The sequence below is a fragment of the Poecilia reticulata genome, linkage group LG4 (assembly GCF_000633615.1).
Source record: "Poecilia reticulata strain Guanapo linkage group LG4, Guppy_female_1.0+MT, whole genome shotgun sequence".
In the NCBI taxonomy this organism is placed as follows: domain Eukaryota; kingdom Metazoa; phylum Chordata; class Actinopteri; order Cyprinodontiformes; family Poeciliidae; genus Poecilia; species Poecilia reticulata.
The window spans coordinates 30544653-30570284 of record NC_024334.1 but is presented as its reverse complement, the minus strand read 5'-3'; the positions used below and the strand labels follow the sequence as shown (position 1 = coordinate 30570284).

The window sequence follows — 25632 nt, the reverse complement described above, 5'->3', positions numbered from 1 at the left end:
CTGTTCTTCTGAAGCGATGGTCACATTGTGAATGGTGAATGTAACTGTATAGGTTCCATTTGTATGGCAGTGTATGGCTTGTAACATTTGATCATTTTTTGGCATTAAAACCTGCTTCATATATAACCAAATCTCATTGTTTCTCAAGGTAATTTACACTTTGGGGTTCTGGTCGGGTCCTGAAACTGGTAAACAGACCTGATGGAGCACAGAGACAAAAATGTATGAAATCCAACAATGGAAGGTTCTTTAGTTTTGACATAATAATTAACCCTCCATGAAACAAAGAGAACTGAATTAATGAACTGAGAGTACATTTCTTTAATTAAACAAATGTTACAAAATGTCTTCATAACAATATGAAAAGTAACTGCTCTCCCTGCTGGCTCAATAAGATTTTACAATAGACTACATGACATTTACATTACACAGGCTTCTGTGAAAAAATACACTGAACGTTTTACAAACAGGACAGTAAAATATAATACAAGATCAGTGTACAACTTAGTCTAAAGAAAAAATGAAATGATCCCTACATGGCCAATGACCAGCTAGAAAACCTGCTTGATAATCTGACGGCCATCTTGTTCCCCAAAGCAATGAGATCAAAGAGTTGGGTGGAGCCGGACACGAACAAGCCAGCAAAACTTTTAGAAATGTACAACAAACGCCATCTTTTTCTGTATAAACTAACAGTAGCACCTTGATGTTCAAATGCCCCACAAACTGGACTCAGCAGTCCAGTGCACAGAGTAAGAGAGTAGGACAGGCAGGCAATAAAAACACATGAAAATCAGCAGAGACTTATTTAAATGCAGCTTTATACTGCAGAAGTCAAATAATTGAACAAACTCAACAGAATTACTGTTTATGAAGCAGACGCTAGTTTCTCAGCACACCATAATGAGCAATAAAGAGTGATACAGTTCACCCAAGGAGGGAATGTAGTTAATAAAACAGGATATTAGGGATCAAATGGCTGTGCTACCTTTAAAGAGTTTAACCTGTTACTCCACAGCATCCAACAGAACAGTTTTTCTGCATTGTACATGCCTAAAGAAATGATTGTTGCAACACTTACATGAAACCTAAAAACTTGAATCAAAATCCAAGAAAAATATCCCAGAGATTTTAAAATATCTTTTTTCATTGCTGGTTATATTTTTATTATTATTATTTTAATAAAGCCTTACTTCATTTATCCAGAAGAGTCCCTATATGTTTCTTAATTCTGAAATATGTTGATACATTTTAAAATGTGATAGATACCATGAAAATATTTCTATCACAAAACTGAAGATGTGAGAGTGTTAAGATTAAGACAACTCATAAATATTACAAGTGGAAGTTTCCAAACCATTTGGAACAAATAAAAAATGTTTTAAGCTCCTGGTCTGCAGTCAGTGTAAAGCCAGTCTTCTCCATAACCGTTTTAAAGCAGCTGTCCTCGTTCTGTTTTCAAAGGATAATAAGCTATAGGTCAGAGGTTTTCAAACCTCCTCCTGCATGGTGCTTCCCTGCGTACATGTATAAATGCCTGATTAACAAACTGGACAGTAGCTGAAGGGGAAATGCAACTACGTGTGTTGGAGTAAATACTCATGTAAAATATGGAGGGGAGGACAGTGGGTCATGAGGACCAGGACTGAAAATCAAAGAACTGGAAGAAAGTCTTTGAAAGGAAGTTTTTAGTTTGTTTTTTTACGATAAAGATTTCCACAATCCTGTAGAACTTTCAATATACAGGCAGTCTGGTGTAATGAAGGCCAAGTCATTAGTGGGTAATGGCCTCCTCCTCTGGAGGCAGACAGACAAGTCCACTAAGCTTCGCCCATCAAGCAGAGGCTAGTAAATGGAGAATGAGCGTCATCTGTATAATTGATAAATGTCATATTAGTTTTGAAATCTTTAAAGATTTTAAAAGATTTGAAATCTTTTATTAAATCTATGAAATAAAAAAACTTTTATATTGTTTTTTATTGTTTATGTTTAGAAAAAAAAAAACACTAGTGGCCAGATATTTGGGATCTGGATTTTTAAATCCACCTCTATAGAGAGGAGGTTTCTAGTTCACATGTCCAACTGTCCATGGCCAAAACACTGAAGTCAGGAGTGTCTACTGATCTCTGGGTGTTGGTGTGAATTCATTTTGAGTAGCTAATGTGGCAGAGTGTGGGATTCTGGCCAGCAACTCCAGAAGCTTCAGAAGTTCCTGGTAAATATCCAATTATTTCTTCAAAGGTCTGAACCTCACTGATTGTCACACACTAGACATGAAAAAAGAAAGTTTGCTTAGAATGACAGGATTTCAGTCCGATTATTTCAAGGTTTAACCGTTTTTGCAGTTACACATACTGTTCACAAGTCATTGGACAGAAATGACTTTTTAAATGTTAAAAATGTTGAGGGATTCAGCTCTCCTCTGTTTTCTACCATTTTCAACAGAATAAAAACTAAAGGGCTGAATGTGAAGTAGAGGTTTAGAATAATATTTGGGGTATCTTTGTGTTCCCCTCTCTGAAACCTTTTAATAGCCACTAAAAGCAAAAGCTGAAATAAATTAGGAACAAGTTGATTTTGGATGGAAAATGCTCAGTTGGGGCCAGTTTAATGAAGCTTTGTTTTTTTTCAGACTATATCAGCACAACCACTGATTTTACATTCCAGCACTAACCCAGTTTTCAAACATCTTACTTTATTCAGTGCTATTTGTAATGTATCCTTGAAGTAATGCTAGAAAACCTAGCAGTGTTAATGGGCCTGTGGCCCATTGACATTACTGTAAGGAGTCCTCTGCAAAAATGTCATCAGAACAAAACATTTTTTGACCTCACAGTCCAGCAAAGAGAACAAAGTGTGGAACAGGCAGCAGTCCATGCAGATCCTGAAGAAGACAGCTGCTGCTACATTGCCTGAAACTAGCTGCAAAGTTAAGGTGCATTAAAACACTTCAGTCCAACAGTGCTGCTGGTGTGTAAGACGGGCTGACCAGGTGTGAGGGTCTACTCCATAATGGCTCTGTAAATCACAGGCTCGATGTAGTCGCCCCTGTACCGGGAGTTGATCACTCTTTGTCTCTTAGATTCTTGGATGATCTCATTGTCTTCAAAAATTCCATCAAACCTCATATCTGATGCCTTAGACTGCCAAGACAATAATAATGGTTACATGGACTATGTAATAACAGCATTGTGTAATTATATGCTACAACATTGGTTTGTTAAATAAAGGTGAATTTGAACCCACCAGTCTGGATTTGACTCTCTTGGGAAGTTCTTCGTCCAGAGTGTAGACATCATCTCTCTTGGCTGTTAGCTGTGAGCCATCTTCAAATTCCACCTGCGGTTTGGAACAACGGCACATATTAATATCTATTTTTCACAATTGTGACATTTTTATTTCATTTTATTTATGATAAATTATCACAAACTGCAAATAATGATTTAGTTAATCAACCAAAATCTCATATATGGCTAATAATAATCAAAGATGATTTTTTCGTTACCACAAAACACTCCAAATTAATAATTTCAGCATCCACTGGACCTTAACTATAATGCTATAATAAGTTCGTGTCAATGTGACATTTGGCAATTATTCATCTGAATGAAAAAGTTCTTCTTTGGGGTTCCTCAAGGCTCAGTTTTCAAACTAATTTTGTTCAATATCAGTATACTCTATCAATCTCATATTACTTTGGATCCCTGTTTTCAAAAAGATAGATTTTAAAATCTTATTGGTCTTTAAGCCACTGAATGGAATCAAATCGTAATAATTTCAGAGAGATATGTTAAATTTAAACCATGTAGATTTCTCAGGTGATCAGTTTTGTTTACTCAGTGTTCCAAAAAATAAGTCTAAATCTAAAAACAAAAGTAGTAATTACTTTCGGTGTCCCTTACATATGGAATCATCTCCCTAAATAGATAATTATGAAGTTCTTACTAGTAAGAGCATAAAGTCTAAAATTATTTTGACACAAATTGCACAAAGAAAGAGAAAAATACTTACCAAGTACATTTGAATAATATGAGCTGCCACAAACTTGGCCCCGTAGACCAGCCCATCTGTCCAGCGCACCTGAACCGCTTCACCCTGCGGTGGGGGGCCAAGCTGAGCACAGTCTTGATTCTGCACAAAGAAACACACACACAAACTGATCAGTCACCTTTAACACGTTCAAGTGACCTCTACAGCATACCTTTAGCTTTTATAAAGAAGCTACATTTAGGCTAATCCAAAAAACTGTTCTGTCTAGTTTCTAGTTTCTAAAGCTCAAGACAATCTTGATGACTAAAATGAACAATGCCTTTTACATTTCTGCTTACTATACTAGATGTTTTTACTGCAAATAAGACAAATAAAACATACCACAATGTCCTCCGGGAAGAGGTTATCACTGAAGGAGCCGTCATCAAAGTTGACTTCATAAAAGGTCTCTTTTGAGAGCTGAACTACATCACACTGATAGTAACGGCCATTCTTGTGCTTACAGATGACTTTCTGACCCACAGTAAGCTCATGCATTGCTGCCTTATTGCGCTGCAGCAGAAAAAGCCACAAATAGCAATATTAATGCATAATCATACAGAGAAGGATCCATTCTAAACTATAAATAGATAAAAACTAAACTCATGTTGAAGAGAGAAAAGATCCTGTGCAGCAGTTTACCTCAATCTGAGCAGGACCTTTGTGCCGACAGCAGGTCACATGGACCACAAAGGGCCAATCATCTGGCTGCATCAGTACCCCAGCAGCCTGGGCGCAGGTAGGGTGGTATGCAGTGGGACAGCGGCCATGAGAGCACTGCACACAGCAGCCAGATGCCTTTTTCACGCGTTTCTTGCAGTAGTAACATTTCTGTGAAATGGAGACACAGCAGCCTGGGCTCAGCAAGCCGTTAAAAATAGCTAAAGAATAGGAAATATCCCGTCTTGTTCCCGTTGTCAAATGTTTGACTTTACTGAGTCACAGAGCTGTAAACATGTCTGAATGACACATCTTCTCTACTAAAGCTCACAGTTTTTTCACACCTGTTAGCTTGGGGGGTTAGTGTACCATTAGAAGGGTGGGGGTGGGGGGAGCCGGGCGGCCAGACGGACAGCGTATTGCAAGAAGGAGTGGGAGGTCTGACTGAACGCTAACCCTCCCAGCCCCCAGATATGCCATTTTATCTATATAATTATAAGTAATTTCCACTATCAGTAATGTGTCTGCCAGAGGATTCCTCTGGTCATTATCTTTCATTAGAGCCTCATTGATGACTGTATGTTGAAGCACTGAGGAGTTAGTCATTTAAAGTTTGTATATCAGATGTTGTCCAAGCGTGCCATTTGTAGTCTCCATTTGGAGAGTCCAAATTAGCTTGTCATCTTCATAAAGAGACCAAGCTTTTGCATGCACTCCAAATTCTTCAAGAACAGCAGCTGATTTAATTTGGGTATACCTTTTTAGGTGTTTTTGGTGATTTTGGGGGTGAGGGTTAAGGGGTTATTACAAAGTTGTTCCCTTTACTTAATACTTGCAGTTTCTGGTGACACCATGTAAACTCACCAGTTTAAATCTCTGTAGAGGGATTCCACTCAGATCCACAGGACTTCTTTCAGCAATGTTGACAAAGCGTGCCTCCATTACTGCCACAGCACACAGCACATGTACCCACCTAAAAAACACACAACACTTTGTGATGTTATTTATTCCAGCTGGTGCATTTACCAGTTGGAATAACTGGTAAATGCATTATGCATTTTCCAGGCACATAGTGGCTTGATTGCGCTATAAAATGGTACTATGTTACCTTCAGTTGTTAGAAAATGAAATTGGGCCTCTGTCTCTTTAAGAAGCTCCTACTTTTTCTGACACACTGTCTCAGCATGTAATCCATTAAGCCATTTACAACAATTCTTAGAAGAGTTGGACTGCCAAGTAATTCCTATGATCAGCAGACACACAGTTCCACCAAGTGTTTGCTAATTTGCTGCTGTCGCTAGTCTGGGGGAGCTGAGTGGGGGATTGGCTGGGAGGGGTGGCCAGGAGTGAGAAGTTCAGCTGGACAATGTAGGTCCAAGTAGGAGCTTCGTGGAAAAAGGAGGAGCTATGTCGTAGCAAGTGTTTAAGCACCCCGGAATGGCTTGAAAGGGGAGATTCAAGGTCCCTCAAAAACACCAGACAGAATCAAAGCAACATTGCAGGTATTTTTTTAATGAGTGTAAAACATTGCAACATGATACAAATTGTCAAAAAAGTTAATTTTACACACTACACCCTATTTCTAAAGCTCACCAGTGGCTAGGTCAGGTGTGGATAAGATTTGGCCTGAGATGCTGAAGGCTTTGGGTCTGTCAAGGTCAACATTACTTTTCAATGTTACACAGAAGAACAGGACAACTCTATTAGAGTGGCAAACTGAGTTGTTGGACCCAATCTTTCAGAAAGAGGACCAGAGGGTTTGTCCCACGTATGGACAGATTGCTCTTCTTAGCCGGACAGTGCTGCACAAGAGGATTATAATCATCACGAGCCCCACTGACCGCCTCCTGTCCGATTGACAGGAGGCTCCGACTGATTGTCAAACCTCACATCCAAGAGGAGCAAAGTGGCTTTTGTGCCACAAAGTTCTGGTTCTGTGGAACCAGAACTTTGTGGGGTTACGAGTGGGGAGTATGGAGTATTTGAGTGATTTAATGGCTATCCAATCCCATGTCCAAAGTAAGAGCTATGTCTGCACTCTCAACACAAAGTCAATACTTTTTACCTTCTTGAGGTGGTGCAGGTTTCTGATCCAGATGGATCTTGGCAGCCGTTTTAGAGCTTTCAGTGACCCTGGGGAAGACTCCAGACTATGTTTTACATACAGCTTGGGTACATCTCACCATACACAGGTCATATGTGAAACATTGGTGTAAAAGTCCTCCCAGGGCTTTGAAGACAAAACTGTGGTGGTAGAATATCTTCACATCCAACCCATGAAAATCCCAACTTGAAATAATTTGGTCATATTTGTTGTTTTGCCTGGTCCAGACTTTGTATTCCAACTCACTGTAGCTTTAGGTGCTAAAACTCTACTCATTTAGCCTCTGGCATAGATTAGGTGAAGTTAGCTAAATGTTTGTATTTACATGTTCTGGTTTATTTCCTCATGTTGTGCCTCCCCTGAAGAATTCTGGCGCCCCCAAGGGGAGACACGCCCCACACTTTGAAAAGCACTGTGTTCTAGATAACCCTGGAACTTACTTGTCATTGGTGGTTTTATGTAGGGCTCCACCTCTTAGCAAACACAAGCAGCAACTCTGCAAAAAGAACAAGTCTCATAAAAGGGTCCAGTCAAAAAATGTCACTTTTGGTTGGAAGCAGTAAGCTTATTCTTTCTCTGCGGGCATCATTTTTAAGAAGACGTTCTAGATCTGAAAACTTTGAGGTATTATTTACTCAGAGAAATGTTCAGATGGTACAGAAAGGGTCTACTAATATATTATCTTGATAATCTTGATGTGAGATAAAACAATCTAAATTTCTTTGTGCATTTAAAAGAAATTTGAAAACCATTATGATGAGGCAATATGGCGCTTTTTGTGTTGTGTATTTTTTGTGTGTATTTTTTTGTTGAAATATGTCTGCAGTAGTATTCTGTGCTGACTAATTTTGTTTTTATGTGAATAACTGAGATCTTAGAGGTTTATATTTTTCTCATCCTTTTCATTCATGACTTCTTTTAGGGGTTACATGAACTATTCATATTTATTATTGAGTGAATAAAATAAAGAACAAAATGAAATAAAATTATATTGTTCAAAAACTAAAACTTTTTATTCAGACTACATATACAGCGCTTCATTTTACAGATTTCTTCCGTTTGTGTTTTATCACTTAGATAATTAAGATAAAATAAAATTAGGTATAAGATAAAACATTTTTAAAAATCTATGATGATTTCTTTAATAAAGGGAAAAAATTATCCAAATCTAACTGTTAAAAAGCATTTGCTTTCAGGCCCCTTCATGTTGTCAGACAGATTCTATTTACTGTAATGAAAAAAAAATCATCATTAAAAACAGATTTTTGTATTAATACAGTGTATCTTTGTCTGATGTTAAAATTTGTTTGGTGACCTAAAATGTTTAAGCGTAACAAAAGGCATAAACTTAAGGAAATCAATACTTTTTTGTAGCACAAAAAAACAAAGAATCCAAGAGGCATTCCCATGCTGAATTTATTTATGCGTTATAACACCTCTCACAAGGTTACTCTATGGAAGAACCAACTGTAACTAATTTTAATACCAACCTCATTCATAGCATTGGCCGTACATCGTGCACATTTCCACTCGGTGCTCACACTGACTGGGTTCACACCGTAGCAGCCTAAAGGATGCACACACAAACACACAGGAAAGTAGAGCTTATACAGCATCTATAGCTGAATCATTTAAGAGTTTAGAGCATGTAGAGCTATAAAACAAAGTTATTTTGTGTAGATGTAAAGCGTGCTGGTTTACTGACTGGTGTGAACCCAAACACTGCACTGTGAGCAGCTGATGAGAAGGCTGGTTCCATCTTCCTCTAAATAATGTGCAACAGGTTGTTCTTCACTTTCTGTGTCTTCTTCTGTGGTGATGGTGAAGCACATTTCTGGGATAAGAGGCTTGGTCTGCATCCTCCCACCAGCACCAGCGACATGACTGTCCACGCTGCTGGCACACTCTGCCTGTGGGCAGACACAGAAAGGAAGGAAAGACAGCCGTTTCTCTTTCCGACTTCTGACTGCTTCAATTGGAGAAAAGTTTCCCGATTTCAAAACTGTGGCTGAAGTGGCGCTTGTAATTCTAGCCTACAGTGCAGTAGCAAAGTGCGGATTCATCCTCCAGATAAACCTCAAAACCATGACACATTTGATTCTCTACTCAGCTTGTTGAATATTAAACCAAATGGAAATTAAATACAATTGAATGACATCATTATAATTTAAAAAATGGATAAAAATAGATTGTGATTTTTTTGACCACATCTGTCAAAATGTAGAACAATGAAAAAGTCTAGCACAATATCTGCCTGCTAAGCTGCCAGGTAAGCTACCAATTCAAGTAGCCATGTCACAGGAACTGTTCTGAAAATAGAAAAGCATTTATGATACACATTTGTGTATGTTACTGGTATGCATTACTTTAAAAGTAAAAAAAACAAAAAAAAAAACTGTGTAAATCTCTCATTTCAACATAGACCCTGCAGACAAGCGTCTGCACTTGTGCAGTAGGTGCAGATTATATTCAGGTACAGTCAATAGTCTGAAAATTACAATATTTCATATCCCCAGAATGAAAACATTTCAAAAGAAATGTCTTAATGCAGTTATTGCCATGCTGAGAGCAATCAGAAAAATAAAGCCTGTCAATCTTATTTTGGTTTGGAGAGAAAAAGAAATGGAACACAACACCTGAACAGCGTCCAGGTCTCTGATTGAGAGGAATACCTGTTGATATGTTTGGAAGAGCATACAGATGGAGCAGTATGGAGGCTTAGAGCCCATGCGTTGGTTGTACTCCCTTTCTTTCTTCAGATTGGGAGGGCTGCTCTGCCACAAATGGGTCAGAGGTTTGGCCCAGTTGTCCCCTTCGATTGTACCTGCCTCCACTGGGGGAAGCTCCTCCAAAGCATCTACGGCAGAAAAACAAATGCATTCATTAAGTTTCAATATACATGTTGTAATGGATAGTGAGCCATTTAACATAAATTGTCTAAATTATTTAAAATTGTAGACTATTTATTGTAAATTATTTAAAGTGAAATTTCTAAATTAAGAATGTTGCAGATTGTTTATGGATGTTTGTCTGTTTTGATTAGCACTGTTGGTGGTAAGTATTTTTGTTTTGTTTAATTGTATTTGCACTTTGTAAAGTTTGGGGTTCCTTTGTATGTACCTCACGGGCTGCTGTAGCTAATGAGGGCAGGCCCTATAGAAGCTGGCAGAATCATTGTACCAATGAAAGATTTGAACAAATTGTCAAAAGATTTGTTTGGCACAAATCAATGCTTGTTGTTCCCCAGTGAAAGCAGCAAGGTACGCTTTATTTTGTTGTTTGTGTTGTAAGTTTATGTTTTGTATTCTAATGTTTGTATATGTTTTAGTTTTCATGGTGACTGATGATCCACATCAAAGAAAATAAACAAAACCTTGAAAATCACCCGTGGAGACTGCGCAAACTAATTCAAGTGCTGGAGATCAGCTACACGTGAACAAGAAAGATTAAAGTAAAACTTCATGTCAGGACAGACCTTTTTCACTGCTGTTGTTATCTGTAAAGTGTGGAGGGCGTGGCAGCTGGTCCCGATTACCTTCCAGCTCTGCATTAGGAGGCAACACTTCTGCCACCTGCTGGAGGGACAGAGAACACCAGCAGAATTAGAACCGAAAGTCACATGTTCAGCTAACAGGTAAACAGTATCAGCATGTATGTTCCAGAAGATCACAGAAAAGAAATGTTTAAAACTGTCCAAAATGATAATCATCAGATTTAGAGGGTATGAATTTTGCACATCTTAAAAAACATGTTAACTTGTGTTTGGTCACGTCTCAATACACGCAATACCAACTGAGTATTTTAACGACAAATATTGTTGCTACATGTTGTTGATGTAGAAGTATATTAAGATAATACATTTATCAGAAACTACGGCACTACAACAGGTTAAAATACTTCAATTATCTGGATTGAGGTAGAATGACAGATGCCAACACCACTCAGTTCTCTGCTCACATGTTTGGTGTCTTCTCTTTTATCACTGCGTACGGCCTGTTCTTCCTCCTGCACCAGGATTTCTTCTCCATAGTCTCCTTTAGCATAGCTATGAACATGCAGGACGTCAGCAGGGCTGAGTGTTCTCTGAAACAGCTTCTGCACAGGGATGTTACTGGTTTCCACCCGAGGCTCCACACTGGCCTCTGCATTTCCTTCTACTGGCAGAAGAGGACTCATGTCTGCAGCCCGTCCACCGTTCTTGTCCTTTCTTGCAGAATTTTGTCTGCTTGAAGTTTTCTTGTTGTCTTTACAACTCCATTTAGGTGGTGGTTTCATGTGCTTCTCCAACTGACGTTCTGACTTGGGTTGTGCTGTTTTGAAAAGGAAACACTTTATTACAACTCTGTACACTGATTTAGTTAACTAATTTCCAAATTATAAGTTAATGATAAAAGTGCAGTCCAGAATACACATACATGACATATTTTGATTCATTGTCTCTAGAAATAACTTCAACATCCATCCATCCATCCATCCATCCATCCATCCATCCATCTTCTTTACACCCTTGTCCCTAAGTGGGGTTGGGAGGGTTACATCAAGAACAAAAATTTAAAAAATGCTCATCCTTCACTGGGATTTTATGTGGCAGCTCAGCACATAGTAAATAGTAAATGACTTGCACTTGTATAGCATTTTATCAAGTCCAGAGGAACCCAAAGTGCTTTACACTACATTCAGTCATTCACACACTAATGGTGGTAGATGATGCACCAGCTAGAGCTGGTCTGGCACTGAAGCCTGTGGTTATCATGGGGAAAATGGGAAGAAAATTTAGGGAAGTAAATCTTGAACTACTTTTGAGGCGTCTTGGACAAGAATGCTAAACTTGAATGAATTAAACTTCAGAGAATGTATTACTATAAAGCACTAGTATAGCAGGATAGCATGCAAATATTTTTATATCACCCAGTGCTGTCAATATTTCTACTCTACATATTAGAATGAATGTAGGATCCAAACAATGTGGAAGTTTTTTCTTTTGATTTTATCTAAGAATATGACAAGAGGCTAGACTTAAAGGCAAACAAGTAGCAGAAAGGCAAGAGTAAATTCAAGAGTTTGGCACCTTACCTGAGGCAGCTGGGACTTTGTTGGGAGAACTCTTCAGTGATAGCTTGGGTCTCTCAGGCTCTACCGCCTCCTTGACTCTTACGTCACAATTGTCTTCTTCAGAGGTCTGGACAGGTTCAAGCGGACGCTTTTTCCCATTTTGAGGATCTGAGCTGAATCATTTAAAAATGTTAAGGACAGTTTTTAATTTCACAAAAGGTTTAAGATAATGCCAGCTGATTCAAAAACAATATTCAGAGATTTTTACAAAGTGTCTAGGGGTTGACAAACTTATTTATTCATTTATTTAGCTCTGGTGGCCTTTATTCAAGTGGCTCGGGCATCTGGTCAGGATGCCTCCTGGACGCCTCCCTGATGAGGTTTTCCAGGCACGTCCCACCGGGAGGAGGCCTCGGGGAAGACCCAGGACACGCTGGAGGGACTATGTCTCTCAGCTGGCSTGGGAACGCCTTGGGATTCCCCCGGAGGAGCTGGAAGAAGTGGCTGGGGAGAGGGAAGTCTGGGCCTCCCTATTTAGGCTTCTACCCCACGACCCAACCCCGGACAAGAGCAAGAGAAAGAGAGACGGGATGTCAAAAGGAAAAATCCATTTTGTGTAATACAGCATGACTCCACCAGTGTCCATGTCATATGTGTGAAGGTACCAACAATACAGAGGGAAAAAAAAGCGATCGGAGCTCCTTAAGTCCTGTGCTGTGCTGTGTGTTTCAACCGTTTTACGAAACAAACTGGATTCATTGGCATTACATTTCACAGGTAAGGATGAAAGATCAGACTTTGCAGCCAGAAATTCGCTTCTAAACAACCAAGAAATATTTCCTATGTATCTAAATTGGCCCAAAATAACTGCTAATTGTTAGCGTAGCAGCTAACGTTTTCATACTGTTATCTAATGAGAGAGAGCTGATGAAAAACCGCTGTTAGAGGAGARGTTMATTAAAAACCAGAGGATTTAGTGAGGAAAGGTCAGTCAGGATCAGAGCTGGAGCTGCTGGTCTTCAGTCTGTTTCCAGCTCAGCTTCACCATGTCGGTATTTAGCTATAAAGATGCTACGAGTCAGAGCCCAACATGCTGAATATTTCTTTTTCTGAATGTGAAGGAAATTTGGATAATTTCTTTTATTCTTGGCTTTAGCCTGTGAACCAGGACGTCTCAGAAGTCATTGAGTTCTCCCAGTGTGACCAGCAGACTGAAGCCTGTGACCAGTGTTCCCAGTATAATAAATAAATGTTTTATTCTTTCATTTTTTGTGTATTTTTAAATATCTCAATTTGAAGTATTAAGTGTATTAATACAGCTTATGTAACGAAATAAAAATAATTTACTCTGATTATTTTCACTCTGCTGTTAATAGCAAAGTTGACAAACTGTAATAAATATTTTTTCTCTGGAAAAAAGTAAGAAAAATATGTAGTTTAATGTTTGACAATGACTGATTTATAAATCAAAAGTCATTTCTCAATCCATCCATCCATTTTCTTACACCCTTGTCCCCTAATGGGGTTGGGAGGGTTGCTGGTGCCCATCTCCAGCTAACGTTCCGGGTGAGAAGCGGGTTCACCCTGGACAGGTTGCCAGTCTGTCGCAGGGCAACACAGAGACACACAGGACAAACAACCATGCACACTCAGAGAATTTAGACCAATTAACGTGACAATTATGTTTTTGGACTGTGGGAGGAAACCGGAGTACCCGGAGAAAACCCATGCATGCACAGGGAGAACATGCAAACTCCATGCAGGAAGACCGGGGCTGGGAATTGAACCCAGAGCCTTGCAAGGAAACAGCTCTACCAACTGTGCCACTGTGCAGCCCCATTTCTCAATCATGTATAAAAATAAATGCAAGAAAATAATTTGTTTCTTGTCTTGAAACGTGTACATTAAATTATGGAATTATGTAAATATGTTCTTTAATTAAACACAGTAAAAGTGTGTCTGTTCATCAATGTCAATATAAAAATTATCAGAATAATTTCTATCAAATAAAACATTGTGCTCTTTATTCAGAAATGCCCCAAAACAATTAAACAATCCCATCAAAAGTTAGAAACTGTCTTTAGTCATTTCTTTGATTGCCAAATATATTAATGCGTGTGAGAAAATGTGTCAATGACAGGTATTAACTTAAAATACTTTGTAGAACGGCACTTTGTGAAGTTCGGTCCATTTACTTGTATTACCTTACTGGCACATATTCAACATTCAATATGGCGGACGCTGTTACGTAATCCAGCATTCTTGTTGTGCGTGCATGAATACATTTGGACTTATAAGCTAGAGTTTTGGCAAATAGGTCAGCAGTTACACAAAAGATGTGTTTTTGCTGTCCACTAGAATACCTGAAGGCAATTTATAATTTTTTTGTTTTTTTACATTTTGCGTCCCTTAAAACACCGTTGTCATGTGGATGCAGGGCACAAACAATGAAAAACTTTCCCATTTCAGAAAAATGTGTCCCCATGTAGACAGGTACTTAGAACCTGTTTAAACCTGACATTAACATCCATTTTGAATGATTTGAACATAGGTTCATCCTTTTGACATACAAGTGGAGGCAGTGTGCAAAAGTGGCTCATTGTTTTCTAATATGCCCAGATACGTCATTTTTTTACTTTTGAAAAAGATCAACTTTTTCATATTTCATAACAACTAGGAAAGACTTGTTAACATTCCCATCTGTAATAAAATAGTCACAGAATAGTGAAGAGAGAGAGAATAGAATAAATCAAGACCTTTTGTCCTGTGCAGGAGAAGTTGGCTCGTCAGACGATGCTTCACTGGAAATCTTACAGGGATTGGTCTTTTCTTTTTTGAGAAACTCAGCAGCCTCTGGAGTTGGTTTCAAGTGGTCAATGGGAGTGTCATCTTTCCCTGCTTTCCACAGTTTGTAACGGTCAGGCTGAAACTTTTGCACAAATGCATCCATAGATATCTTCACCATATCTTGACGGCAAGAACACTGCAGAAAACATGAAACATTTCGTAGCTTCAACAGCTAAAACAAGGCAGTTGAGGTCTCTGTTAGATGTAGAGTGTGTTCTCACCAATGTGAGACTGTGAAGACAAGACGGGCTCTTGTTAGAGTTAGTGCTTTAGTAATAGGTTTAGAGTAGTTTGTATTGCTGAAATTGGCCATTTTGATCTTGAAATTAAATCTTTTCCAAGTTTCCACACTCGTATATAATTTTGTGGTGCAGGGCTGTTTGCCTTGCCACCTTGGTGGCCAAGGGTGTGGGTTTGGGATATGGGCACAAATTCCACTCACAAATTTATTTGGAGTTGAGTTTTGTAATCTTGTAGCATGAAATGGCTGATAATTTTATTTTTGTGCAATCATAGATAAGAACCTTTGTGTGTGAAAAATATTGAAAAAAAATAATTACACAAGTTAAACATTTTTAAGGTCTTTTTACAAACACAAAGCAAAAATCTACATATAAAACTCTCAATTTCCATCGCTTGTGTGCGAGTTTTAACCTCCAAGTACAAATTGTGATCAGGGTTGTGTCTCTTTCAGTTGACTGGTCAATGACAAATGTAACAATACATTCAAATTACAGATGGGCTTAGCTGTTGTGGGATCTGATAGGCCAATTCAGACATCCGACTTCATCCTCAAACCGCTTTGATTGGATAATCCTTTTTTTTTTTTTTTTTGCTCCAAATGTCCGGTTTTACTTCTATAGTGGTTTTACGAAAGCTTTGAAGTTAGTTATGTGACAGACAGTCTCTCTGTGATTTACTAGGACCAGCAAAGGCTTTCCCATTAACATTGATTTTTCAACTGACTCATGCAACATGGTAACATAACTGGGATCTAAACTTAAAAAACCAAATAGGTTTAGGTATTTGAGTTTATTCATGTGGAAACTGTGAAAGCAAATTTGGAGGACTGTATCAAAGTAAGTCATTTGGACTAAAAGCAATGTTGGACATACACAACTTCTACTACATGAGTACCTTAGATTCTGTATAAAGTATTAACAAGGAGGAGAAACGCTGGCTGTGCTTTAACTAATTCTCATTAAGTGGTCATGGAAAAGCAGATGCTGTGTGACAATCCAATCTGTTATCAGTAACATGCAAAACATGCGAAAAAATCCATTTCATGTAATACAGCACGGCTCCACCAGTGTCCATGCCATATGTGTGAATTTACCAGCAATATAGAGGTTGACATTGGAAATATAAAAGCAACCATAAAGACAATATAGCCTCTGTTATAATAACAAACTTTGTGAAACTACATTTGCATGACTTCCTCAGCATAGGCTTCTTAGACACACTGTATGTTTGGTGGACTGAACTGTCCATAGCCCCGACACACTATTAAGCAGCAAATAAAAAAAAAAAACACACATTAATGAGCTTTATCAGATCTAAGGTGCTTGTTAAAAGATGGCTTGTGCGAACAAAGGTACATTCACCTCTAACTGAGGTTTTCTAGTATGTCAGTTAAAGGCTCAGATGAATAAATGTATAATTTAAATCCTATTGTATAAGATTAATAAACAATATTTATGACACCTGGTTAACTTGTCTTTTACTAGTCCTTTTGGTATGATCTTTTCATTTACTCCTTTGTATCTCTAGGTGGTGCCACGACCTCAATACTTGCAAGTTAGACATTTCACTTTGACCTGCTTTACTTGTGTGGAAGAGACTGTAGATAACATACCAATTTAGCTTGTTTTCCATAATCAATCCATCGCTGTGTAGCAAAGTTGGTGGACTCAGCACAATTGAAACCATGGTTGAAACCAGCATGATAAGCAAATGGAAAAGTCACAATGAACTGCCCAGCTTCCTGAGTGACCTAACATAACAGAAAAAAAGAGAAGATGCATACTTTTTATATTCCACCTGACTTTTCCTATGTAGTCACTAAAACATGATTATTACTCTTCAGTCAGAGGCTTCGTTGTAACCGAAACTGCAGAGACCACAGTCATCAGCATCGACAATAACTCTTTAATTAAGCAAGTTATAAGACTATTTAATTTACCATTGGGATCAATCAAGTATTTTTGAATTGAATCCCACATGATTTGTACTTGACTCACCCTGCAGCTACAACAACCGACAAGATGGAGCTGAAAGACGTTAATCAAAAGCTAAAAGCAGAAGATACTGCTTACTTAAATGGTGGTTTAAAAACGAAAGCAGTAAAATCTTATTTAAAATAACATAAGCCACGCTTAATGTCAGCCACACCCCTTTTATTCAGCAAGCTGAAAGTTTATGACTTGTGAACAAACATGTTATCATCTCTGTGGAGATGAAAACATGGATTACCTTCTCATAATGTGGATTACCTTCTCATATGGTATACCATATTTTTTGAGGATTGAGGGTGAAATTAAAGTCATCTTGTGTCGCAAAAAGGCTTCACAGCTCTGAGCATTCCCAGGAAAGAAACCTGGAAGAGAAAGAAAAAACTCAGATATTTCAATAAAGCTAAAGCTAAACATTTGAATGCTTGTGTTTGAAGGGGAACTTCCTCAGGTGAAATATGCTGTGCTGCTGAAGCTAAGGCAGTGATTTTTTTTTTATATACGTAAAGCCATGCTTGTTGACTTCTATAGTTTTCAAATACTGTGATATTGCATCTACACTGACAGACAGCAGTGCCCATTACAATTCATCTGCTCATACTAGATGATCCTATTTTATTTCCTTAAATTAAACATCACACACAGACAGATTTCATCGGCTATCAAGATGTCTGAACATCCAACCCTTACCTGCTACATACCAGATATTGGTTCAGTCACCTCATTAATGCTGCTGCTGACATCATCAGACCCAGAGAAAAAACACCACAATAAATTCATCTCTTGTTTGCACTGTAACATCATCTAAAACCATCTAAAACACTGCATGACTTTCCCAGTCACCACAGATTGTCAAATCATTAACAGCTAGATTTGTTGAGGGATAGCAAGCTCCTGGATCCATCAGGCCAAATAAACACACCTGAATGGATTAAACTCATGAGGTGAGAGTGATGAGCTCATTGAGATCTACAATTTATTTTCAAGAGAGACATGGCAAGATAGCAATACCATTTACAAAAATTGACATAACCAGATAAATAGATTCATTTAGTTTTAAAGTCATCTACTTCTGTATCACAATTGATCAACCTCCTCTCTTTCGTCTCGAGGCAAATTTACGCTTCAGCTCCTGCCGTCTTCTTCATCAAGCAGCAGTCCAGCTTTACCAAACCCGTTAGTAAAAACCAATATATTAGCTGCATTGCAGTGTTCAAAGCGTCTGAAAAAAATAGCGGCTCGAAGTTCAAAAATTATGTTAAAGTTTACACTGAATTGTTAAAATAAAATCTTAGGATCTTTGATGAGTAAGCAAACATTCCATTTAAAAATATGATTTAATATGGTAAATGGGGCACTGAAACGTTAGGACAATTCTAAGGGCCCCTGACTGACAGGGGGCCCTCCACCAATTTTTTTTCTTTCATAGAAATTTGAAAAAAATTGGGGCCCTGTCAATTACAAAATTAATCATATTGTGTTTTCTAAAATAGTTTTTAGCAGTAAAAATCAAATGTTGCCACTCCCAGTTCAAAACTGTCATTATGTTGTGACAGTATGGTTATGAGAGATGATCTGTGAAAAAATTATTTCCTCTGCCTTCTCCCAGTGCTAGAAACAACCAGTCAGAGGCAGGAGGCGGGTTTTAGCGCTGTCAATCACAATCTCATGTGGCTGCTCAGCCGCTCTGTGCTAAGCTGCAACTAGCATAGCCTGTTGTGAATGCTCAGTTTAGTTAGCATAGCCACTAATGACGGCAGATAAACTGTTTTCCTGTAACGATAAGTTGTTTCTCCACCATTAGCGCATTTAGCAGAGTGAATGAGGTTGATTGACAACACCAAGACCCTCCTTCTGGTTCTGATTGGCTGTTTGTGGTCGGAACGTTGCATTACTTTAGCCAGCAGTAGCAGCTCAGGGAGGAGGTGGAGGGGATTGATCTTTTCACAGATTATCTGTCTCATAGCAAACTATTACGACATGGTGACAACTTTAACAAATATGGAGAAAACATTTTTTTATTAAGGTTACATACTGCAGCTTCAATAAAATGCAACGACAGCATTTTTTGAGAACTCTGGATTGTTTTATATACATTTTGCACATTGTCTGTGACTGTTGCAAGTGGGGAGAGACATTTCAGTATCTAAAACTAATAGAAACAATTTAAGCAACCTACTTGCATACTGTATGCGGACCGTTTCATGTAAAATTCATGAGCAGTAAATATTGTGCTTGTATCAGGGTTGGACCAAAGAAAGAGTCACAGTTTTAAAAGCCTTTAAAATTGTGACTTTTTTGGATGAGTCAGATAGACTCAAGAAATTGTAAGAGCAGCTGTGAAGGGCAGGGGGGGCAATTTAATTTTTTGTCATGGGGCCCAAGATTCCTGGCTGCACCCCTGTATGGTAATGTCAGTTCTTTCACTTAAAGCCCAACTAAAAGATTTTATTTTCTAAAGTACACATTTTTGTTCTGTAAAATGGTTTTTACCTTTATGTTCAATCTGATATACAGTATGTGGTTTATTTCATTAGTTTCTGTATTTCAGTTTCACATTTTCAAGTGTGTCCACTCTATAAATGTAATTAGTTAGTTAATAGTTTGTATTGTCTATTGTTTTGTGTTTCTATTCAGAATGATGCATAATATATTTACAAATAAAGTGGGAAAAAAAAAAGCTGACATTGTGTCTCAGCTCTCCTTTTCATTGGCTGTCAGCAACACACTACCCGAATGCTTCCAGATCAGACTCCAAAAACTGAACCATGTTTTGTTGACTGATACAGAGGTCAGGTCAGGTCAGGTCAGGTCAGGTCAGGTCAGGTCAGGTCAGGTCAGGTCAGGTCAGGTCAGGTCAGGTCAGGTCAGGTCAGTTTCCATTATGCACTTGCAGACTTTCACAACTAACAATCAGTGGTAAAATCATGTAGCGTGCCTCTAATGGTCAGATGAAAATTTTTCCCCCGTTATAATTAAAATTTTGAAAAATATGCCTGTTGGTATTTTTATAAGAAAAACTAAAACTAGATCTGCAGCAACCAGATCAGTCGCAGTAGAATCATTCATTCACCATTCATAGACCTTCCACCATAGTGCAACATGAAGTTGCACTATGGTGGAAGGTCATGCGATGAAAAAGCCTGAAGGATGAAATCAAATATGCAGACTTTCTTCTTACCTTTAGCAAGCCGCTCCAGTCTTCTGCCATGCTCTGGTGGGACAACATACCTGCAAATTAACAAAACTGAGACAGTTATTCAAAGTATGATTAGTATGATTTTGGACAGCAAAGTAAAAATCTGTGGAAAGCAAATGACTAATATGACTGGTTGCTAAACACATTCTTTCAAATAAGAATAAAAAAATCCCATAAAATTTCATAAACTAGTTAGTGAGAAGTAAAAACATTCAATACATTGTTCAAGAGCAAATATATCTAGTGTGGATGTGCAGATGTACTCAATGTCAGTTTTACAGTCACATTCTTTAACAAATTAAAGTGGAAGAGACAGTAGCATCAAGTCTATTTCATAATGGATGACAGACATTGTGCAAACACATAATGTTGTTCTAATTTAGCGCAATAATAAACTTCCATGAAACATTCAGGGAATGAATGTATGATCAATTGGAAGCATACATGGATTCCAATTGACAATTAGGATCAAATGGAATCCATGTATGATTTTTTTTCAAACTTTTTATACAAATTTTTCATTGCAAGTCACATCAAACACATCATACATATAACACATTTTCCAAACTGCATATATAACTTCACAGATTGTGCTCAAGAAGAGGCTTTGAATCCATGTATGATTGATTTGACTTTTTTTTGTAAAGTGCCTTGAGATGACAGTTGTTAGCTGCATTCATGAAACAAATTGAATGTTGTAAGGTAAGCCTTCTTATTTACCATGACTTGGGTTGGCCATAGTGCAGGTAGCAAATGCTGTAAAGATTCATGTCCTCTGTGTGCCAAGGAAAGGCACTCTTCCACATCCCAAAATAAAGGCATGGGGTGGTAACTCCTTTTATCTTCACTGCACTCTCACTCTCCACAGTGTCCAGGATTGTGTTAAGATGGGCCATGTTCCATTCAGACACATGCTGCAACAGAATTATTCATAGTGAGCAACAAAAATGCATGACTCATAAAAAACAAACAAAAAAACAAGGCTCAGCGTGTTTTTTCTAGGCCCCACTCACTGGATCAAACAGTGTTCCACTGACATCAGCTCCATACAGTGGGGGGTTAAAGGTCAGGTTCTTCCAAAACTTCCTTTCCAGTTCATCAAAATCAACATATCTGGGACTACAAAACCTAAGGTTCACATATTTGGAGATCATCAGTAACACCAAAATGAATCTAATAATCACAGTGTTAAAAGTAAATAAAAGTAAACTACGATGCAAACAGACTTAGCCAAATTGGAGGTCTTCTGAAACTCAAGGACAGTCATTGGTTTCTTCTGGATGTTGTACTGCGTGAACAATCCAGACTGGCCAGTGACCACCTGCTGTATCGGAGCAGGAATCAGCAGATCATCTATGTCATCATATGTATTTCTTGGTTTCCAGCCTTTAGGTGGAATGATCTGCAAGTAAAGCAATCAGAGATGATACACTACAAAGAGTAACACAGATATAACTTTTTACAATGTACTAAATCAGTGTTTCTCAACCTTTTTCAGCCCAGCGCCCCCCCAGCCTTTATCCAGGTCCCTCTCCGCCCCCCAACAAAGAATTTGCAGGCTACTTTGCACTGACTATTATTTTATCATTAATATTACTATCACTATTGTAGATGTTTTGATTTTTATGCTTGTTTCTGTATTTATCATCAAAAATAATTTCCCAGAGAACAAAAAAGTCATGGGAATAGAAATTATTTTCACAGGCGTCTATGAACAATGCAATGAACATTCAAGTTAAAATTGGTAACAGCAGCCAATCAGAGTGGATAAATATTCCTATTTTGTGCCATTTTCTAGTTGTTAAATATTCCACAAAATGACCAGATAAAAGATGAACATGCCAGTTTAAACTTGGACCTATTTGCAAAACGTGCTGCCTTCAGGAGAATGGGACATCAGAGTATCATCCATAAAACTTCACCCACATGGCATTTATTGTGCAAACCAGAGCTTTCAGTGGAAAAACAAAAGTTCCAGGTCCTTTTAATGTCAAACAAATATGAGACAGAAACATGGATTATATCTTTATATAGACCTGTCTATTGATTATAGATTAATAGTTTTACTGGACAGAAATTACAAAGAACAAATCTGGTTCTTATTCAAATCCTAATGAGTCAAACTGAAAGTGTCATGGAGTCATCAGCCTCATGACATTAACACTGATGTGAAAAATAATATTGAAGAAATAAATATATCAAATTTAATTAAAAACATAAATAAGTGATAAGTTCTTTACTGTTATGGTCTGTAAGATATATTTATTCTCAGTACTAGATGTGGTCTCAACAAACCCATGACACTTCAACAATATTATTTTACCTTTTATGTGGAAATAGTGTCTGTTTATTCTTGCCATACAGTCTCTGTATTAATTATTGCTCTAAAGGTCTTGCCATACCAGTTTATTCCTCTGTATTTACTTTAGTTTCTTAGTTTATTCTTGCATTTTGTTCTTCATTCATTTCCATTTAGTTTCCTTTGATTAGTATTATCCTCTCCTGGTTTATTGCTATGTCCACTTTAGTTTCTTTCCTGTTGCTAGATTTATTTGATCATTTATCCATTATAAGACAAATAATATAATCCGAATAATCTTCACTCATCACCTGCTGTGCCGCCTAATCGTCATGTGTTTCACATCATGTGTTGATTTTTTCACTGTTTAGCGTCGGATTCTGACGCTGAATCCGACGCTGTGTCCGATGTGAATTATGCCATAATTCACATCTAGTTCGTCGCTCCATTTATGTCCCGCTTCTCCCGTTTCAGAGTTTTGTGCAATGTGCGCGTCTTTTTTTTTAACCCCTAACGTGCCGGGCGGTCGTGAAGCGTATCGATGGGGAAAAGGCAGACTGACATAAACCTTTTAAAACAACTGAAACAATTTCTGCATTCTGATTATTGAAATTTAAAAGTGCTGTGTTGTTCTATCACCCCGTTTCATACCGGACCACTTACAGCACCGTGTTAACGCTATAAAATGAAGGCTCTCTATCGTGGTATCACCCATGGAGGGATTTCTTTATTTAAATGGGTTCATTTTTCAGAGGGATACAGTGAGGGTATCGTGATTTTAGCTACCAGTAGCAGGAGAACGGAGCTGCGCCAAGAAGCTAACAGAAGCTACAAACACTGAATAGAAGAAGAGCTGCCATCAATACAGTTGCAGCCAAGCATGGTTTAATGTTACACAATACAGTTTTACCAAGTTGCTCAAAGTCTAAACTGGTATTGTTGTGCATTTAAGGTGTAAAGTTTACCTTCGACCAAACGCCCCCCAAAGGCATCCCAGCGCCCCCCTTTTGTAAAAATGTCCGCCAGCGCCCCCTGCTGTCCTCTGAACGCCCCCTGGGGGGCGGTACCGCCCACGTTGAGAACCGCTAGTCTAGATGCTGCTAGGAAGATTTAGATCCAAGATTGTGTTACATTGCTTTGTATAATTATATCAACAAACATTTCAAGATAAATTTCCGATTCTGCTTGAAAAGTTTTTAATCCTTTAATACTCATGAGATTACATGAAAACTGTATGTACTGATCTAATGGAAGATTTTTTTCGGCCAAATGAAAACCATGTAAATCAGACTAATGAGTCGTCTGCCAGGTGTAGATACAGCTACTGAGAAGTATTTTGCCTCCGCTGAGTACTAAAAAACACTTTGATTAAGTCCTTAACGACATCATCAAGTTCAAAGGTCTCAGTCTTGAGCTACACAAAGTTGATCTGTTCAGAGGTGACTCAATCAAGTTCTTATTCTTTCTATGTTGCTCTTCTCATAAAAAGTACACAGATTATTTCCTCATAAAATGTTACATTAGCAAAATTATACATTCAACACCATGACACACAACAAACGTTGAAATTCCATGTCACACTGAACCATAAAAACAAAAAGATCCATATTAATAAAATGATCTTCTTACTTTGACAATTCCAGCTCTGTGAGCTCCTTGTGACTCCATGAAGGCAACATACCGAACAAAGTCCTTGAACTCTTCTTTGGAGGGGGTGAACGTCATTACGCTGAAATTAGGAGTTTGGTCTGGAGTGTCTGTAGTCATCTTGGCATTCCATGTAACACATGTACTGTTAATGGAAAATGCAGACACACTGAGCTGTTGACTGGTTGCACAAATTATAGATCTCCATCCACTCTTTTTAAAAGATCTACTCAAAAACACTTTCCATTTCCAATTTGTGTGACCCTCAATGCTCTGCTACTTTCTGGGGTTCAAAATATATTTGTAGATTTTATATGATCAAACAAAATAAGCAGTGCAGGTGCATTAATGAATAGGAAAAAAAATATTAATTCTTCTCAGGACATGTGTAACCAAAACTGAAAAATTATTTTAAAGTGCAAGAGCAGGGTAAGGAAAAAAACAAAATTCATCTATAAGATGTACACAGGAAGAGTGATCTGTTAATCAAATGCTTTCTTCGCCTGATCAGCAGCAACTGTGAGCACCTAAAGGCATAAACTTTCTGCTCTGAAACCTTCAAGTATGTATCAAAAGCACAGACTGATGCAATAGCTTAAGCTCAGTCAGAGAAAGGTCACACAGTCATATGGATTCCACCACTCTAAAGGGGTTAAGATTGCTCTCTGGAGGGAAAACACTCAACTTCCAATCCTGATCAGTGGAAATGTCCAAGCAATGGGAGCACACCTATCATAGAAAAAAGGAGAGAGGATACCATCTCTGATCATTTTATATTCCACAGTATCTTGGACAGTAAATCGTTTTAGTGTATCACTATAGTTACAGCAGGACAGTGAATCCTGCTGTGACTGCAGCGACTAATCCTGAGTCTGAGAGGCTCAGAAGTAAATAACTGTTGCCGGTTTGATTCACAATAAAGACACATCTTCAGATTTTCCAATGCTATTATGCCATTACAAACAAAGGTTATCTAATAATAATAGTAATAACATTTGCAGCCAGACAAGTAATAACTACTGAATAATGTGGAAAGGATATGCTCTCGAACCGCAGTACTAGGGAATGTCTCAGCTAAGTGGATGGATGGCCATCTGTTCCTTACTGCTGCCCACTGACACGCTAATCAAGAAATAGCTTTAACTGCGTAAATTTTCCACATGATCACAGCTGTAAACATCTGCGCTGTCAGTGATGTAGTGAAGGAGTTCAGTGTACGGGGATCTGACAGCTTCCTCCACTTTCAGCTAAACAAGTAGCAAACATGGCTCGTTTGCTGACGCTCACTTTCTTCTTCGTAAAACTCAAAGTAAACTCTGTCTTTCAATCAGTAAGTGTGTTTTCCAGTGACAGGCGTTACCTTACACACGCTGAGGTGGAGAGAAGAAGATTTATCCTCAAAGCGCGAGAGACGGAGTGCAAACAGATCAGATTATTTCGGTTACCACAGACAGTCCTCCATTATTCCCGTGACGCATGCTCAGTGAGTGTTTGTTTACATCGCACTCAAAAGGGAGGCTTTTCCTTAGTTCTTTCAGCCAATCAAACGCATCGTATTGGTAGA

The 25632-nt window shown here is 38.2% G+C and overlaps 1 protein-coding gene across 6 annotated transcripts; it reads right to left on the bottom strand.

Annotated features, from left to right (window-relative positions):
* Positions 1–297: 297 nt before the first annotated feature.
* kdm4aa (lysine (K)-specific demethylase 4A, genome duplicate a) lies at positions 298–25632 on the bottom strand. Of its 6 annotated transcripts, XM_008408140.2 has the most exons (23): positions 25429–25570; positions 24754–24797; positions 24051–24213; positions 21349–21524; positions 21136–21250; positions 20843–21036; positions 20105–20154; positions 17185–17288; positions 16548–16685; positions 14602–14828; positions 11867–12018; positions 10751–11103; positions 10269–10368; positions 9466–9650; positions 8499–8703; positions 8284–8360; positions 7234–7289; positions 5554–5662; positions 4672–4860; positions 4372–4542; positions 4012–4131; positions 3247–3339; positions 298–3143 (listed from the first exon to the last, which is right to left on the bottom strand). In XM_008408140.2, exons 3-23 carry the CDS (start codon positions 24186–24188, stop codon positions 3003–3005), a joined length of 3093 nt encoding a protein of 1030 aa, XP_008406362.1. In that variant the 5' UTR covers positions 24189–24213; positions 24754–24797; positions 25429–25570; the 3' UTR covers positions 298–3002. The 6 variants fall into 6 exon arrangements, with proteins under 6 accessions (XP_008406362.1, XP_017159812.1, XP_008406361.1 ...); XM_017304323.1 differs by lacking the exon at positions 24754–24797 and having other exon boundaries at positions 10269–10365; positions 25429–25571; XM_008408139.2 differs by lacking the exon at positions 24754–24797.

Coding starts and splice junctions, on each gene's coding strand:
- kdm4aa (XM_008408140.2), bottom strand. CDS start 24,188: ATGACTACAGACACTCCAGACCAAACTCCTAATTTCAGCGTAATGACG. Junction 9,651..10,268: donor TAACAACAGCAGTGAAAAAG/GTCTGTCCTGAC, acceptor TTTCTGCCGTAG/ATGCTTTGGAGGAGCTTCCC. Junction 8,704..9,465: donor TCTTCCAAACATATCAACAG/GTATTCCTCTCA, acceptor GTCTGCCCACAG/GCAGAGTGTGCCAGCAGCGT.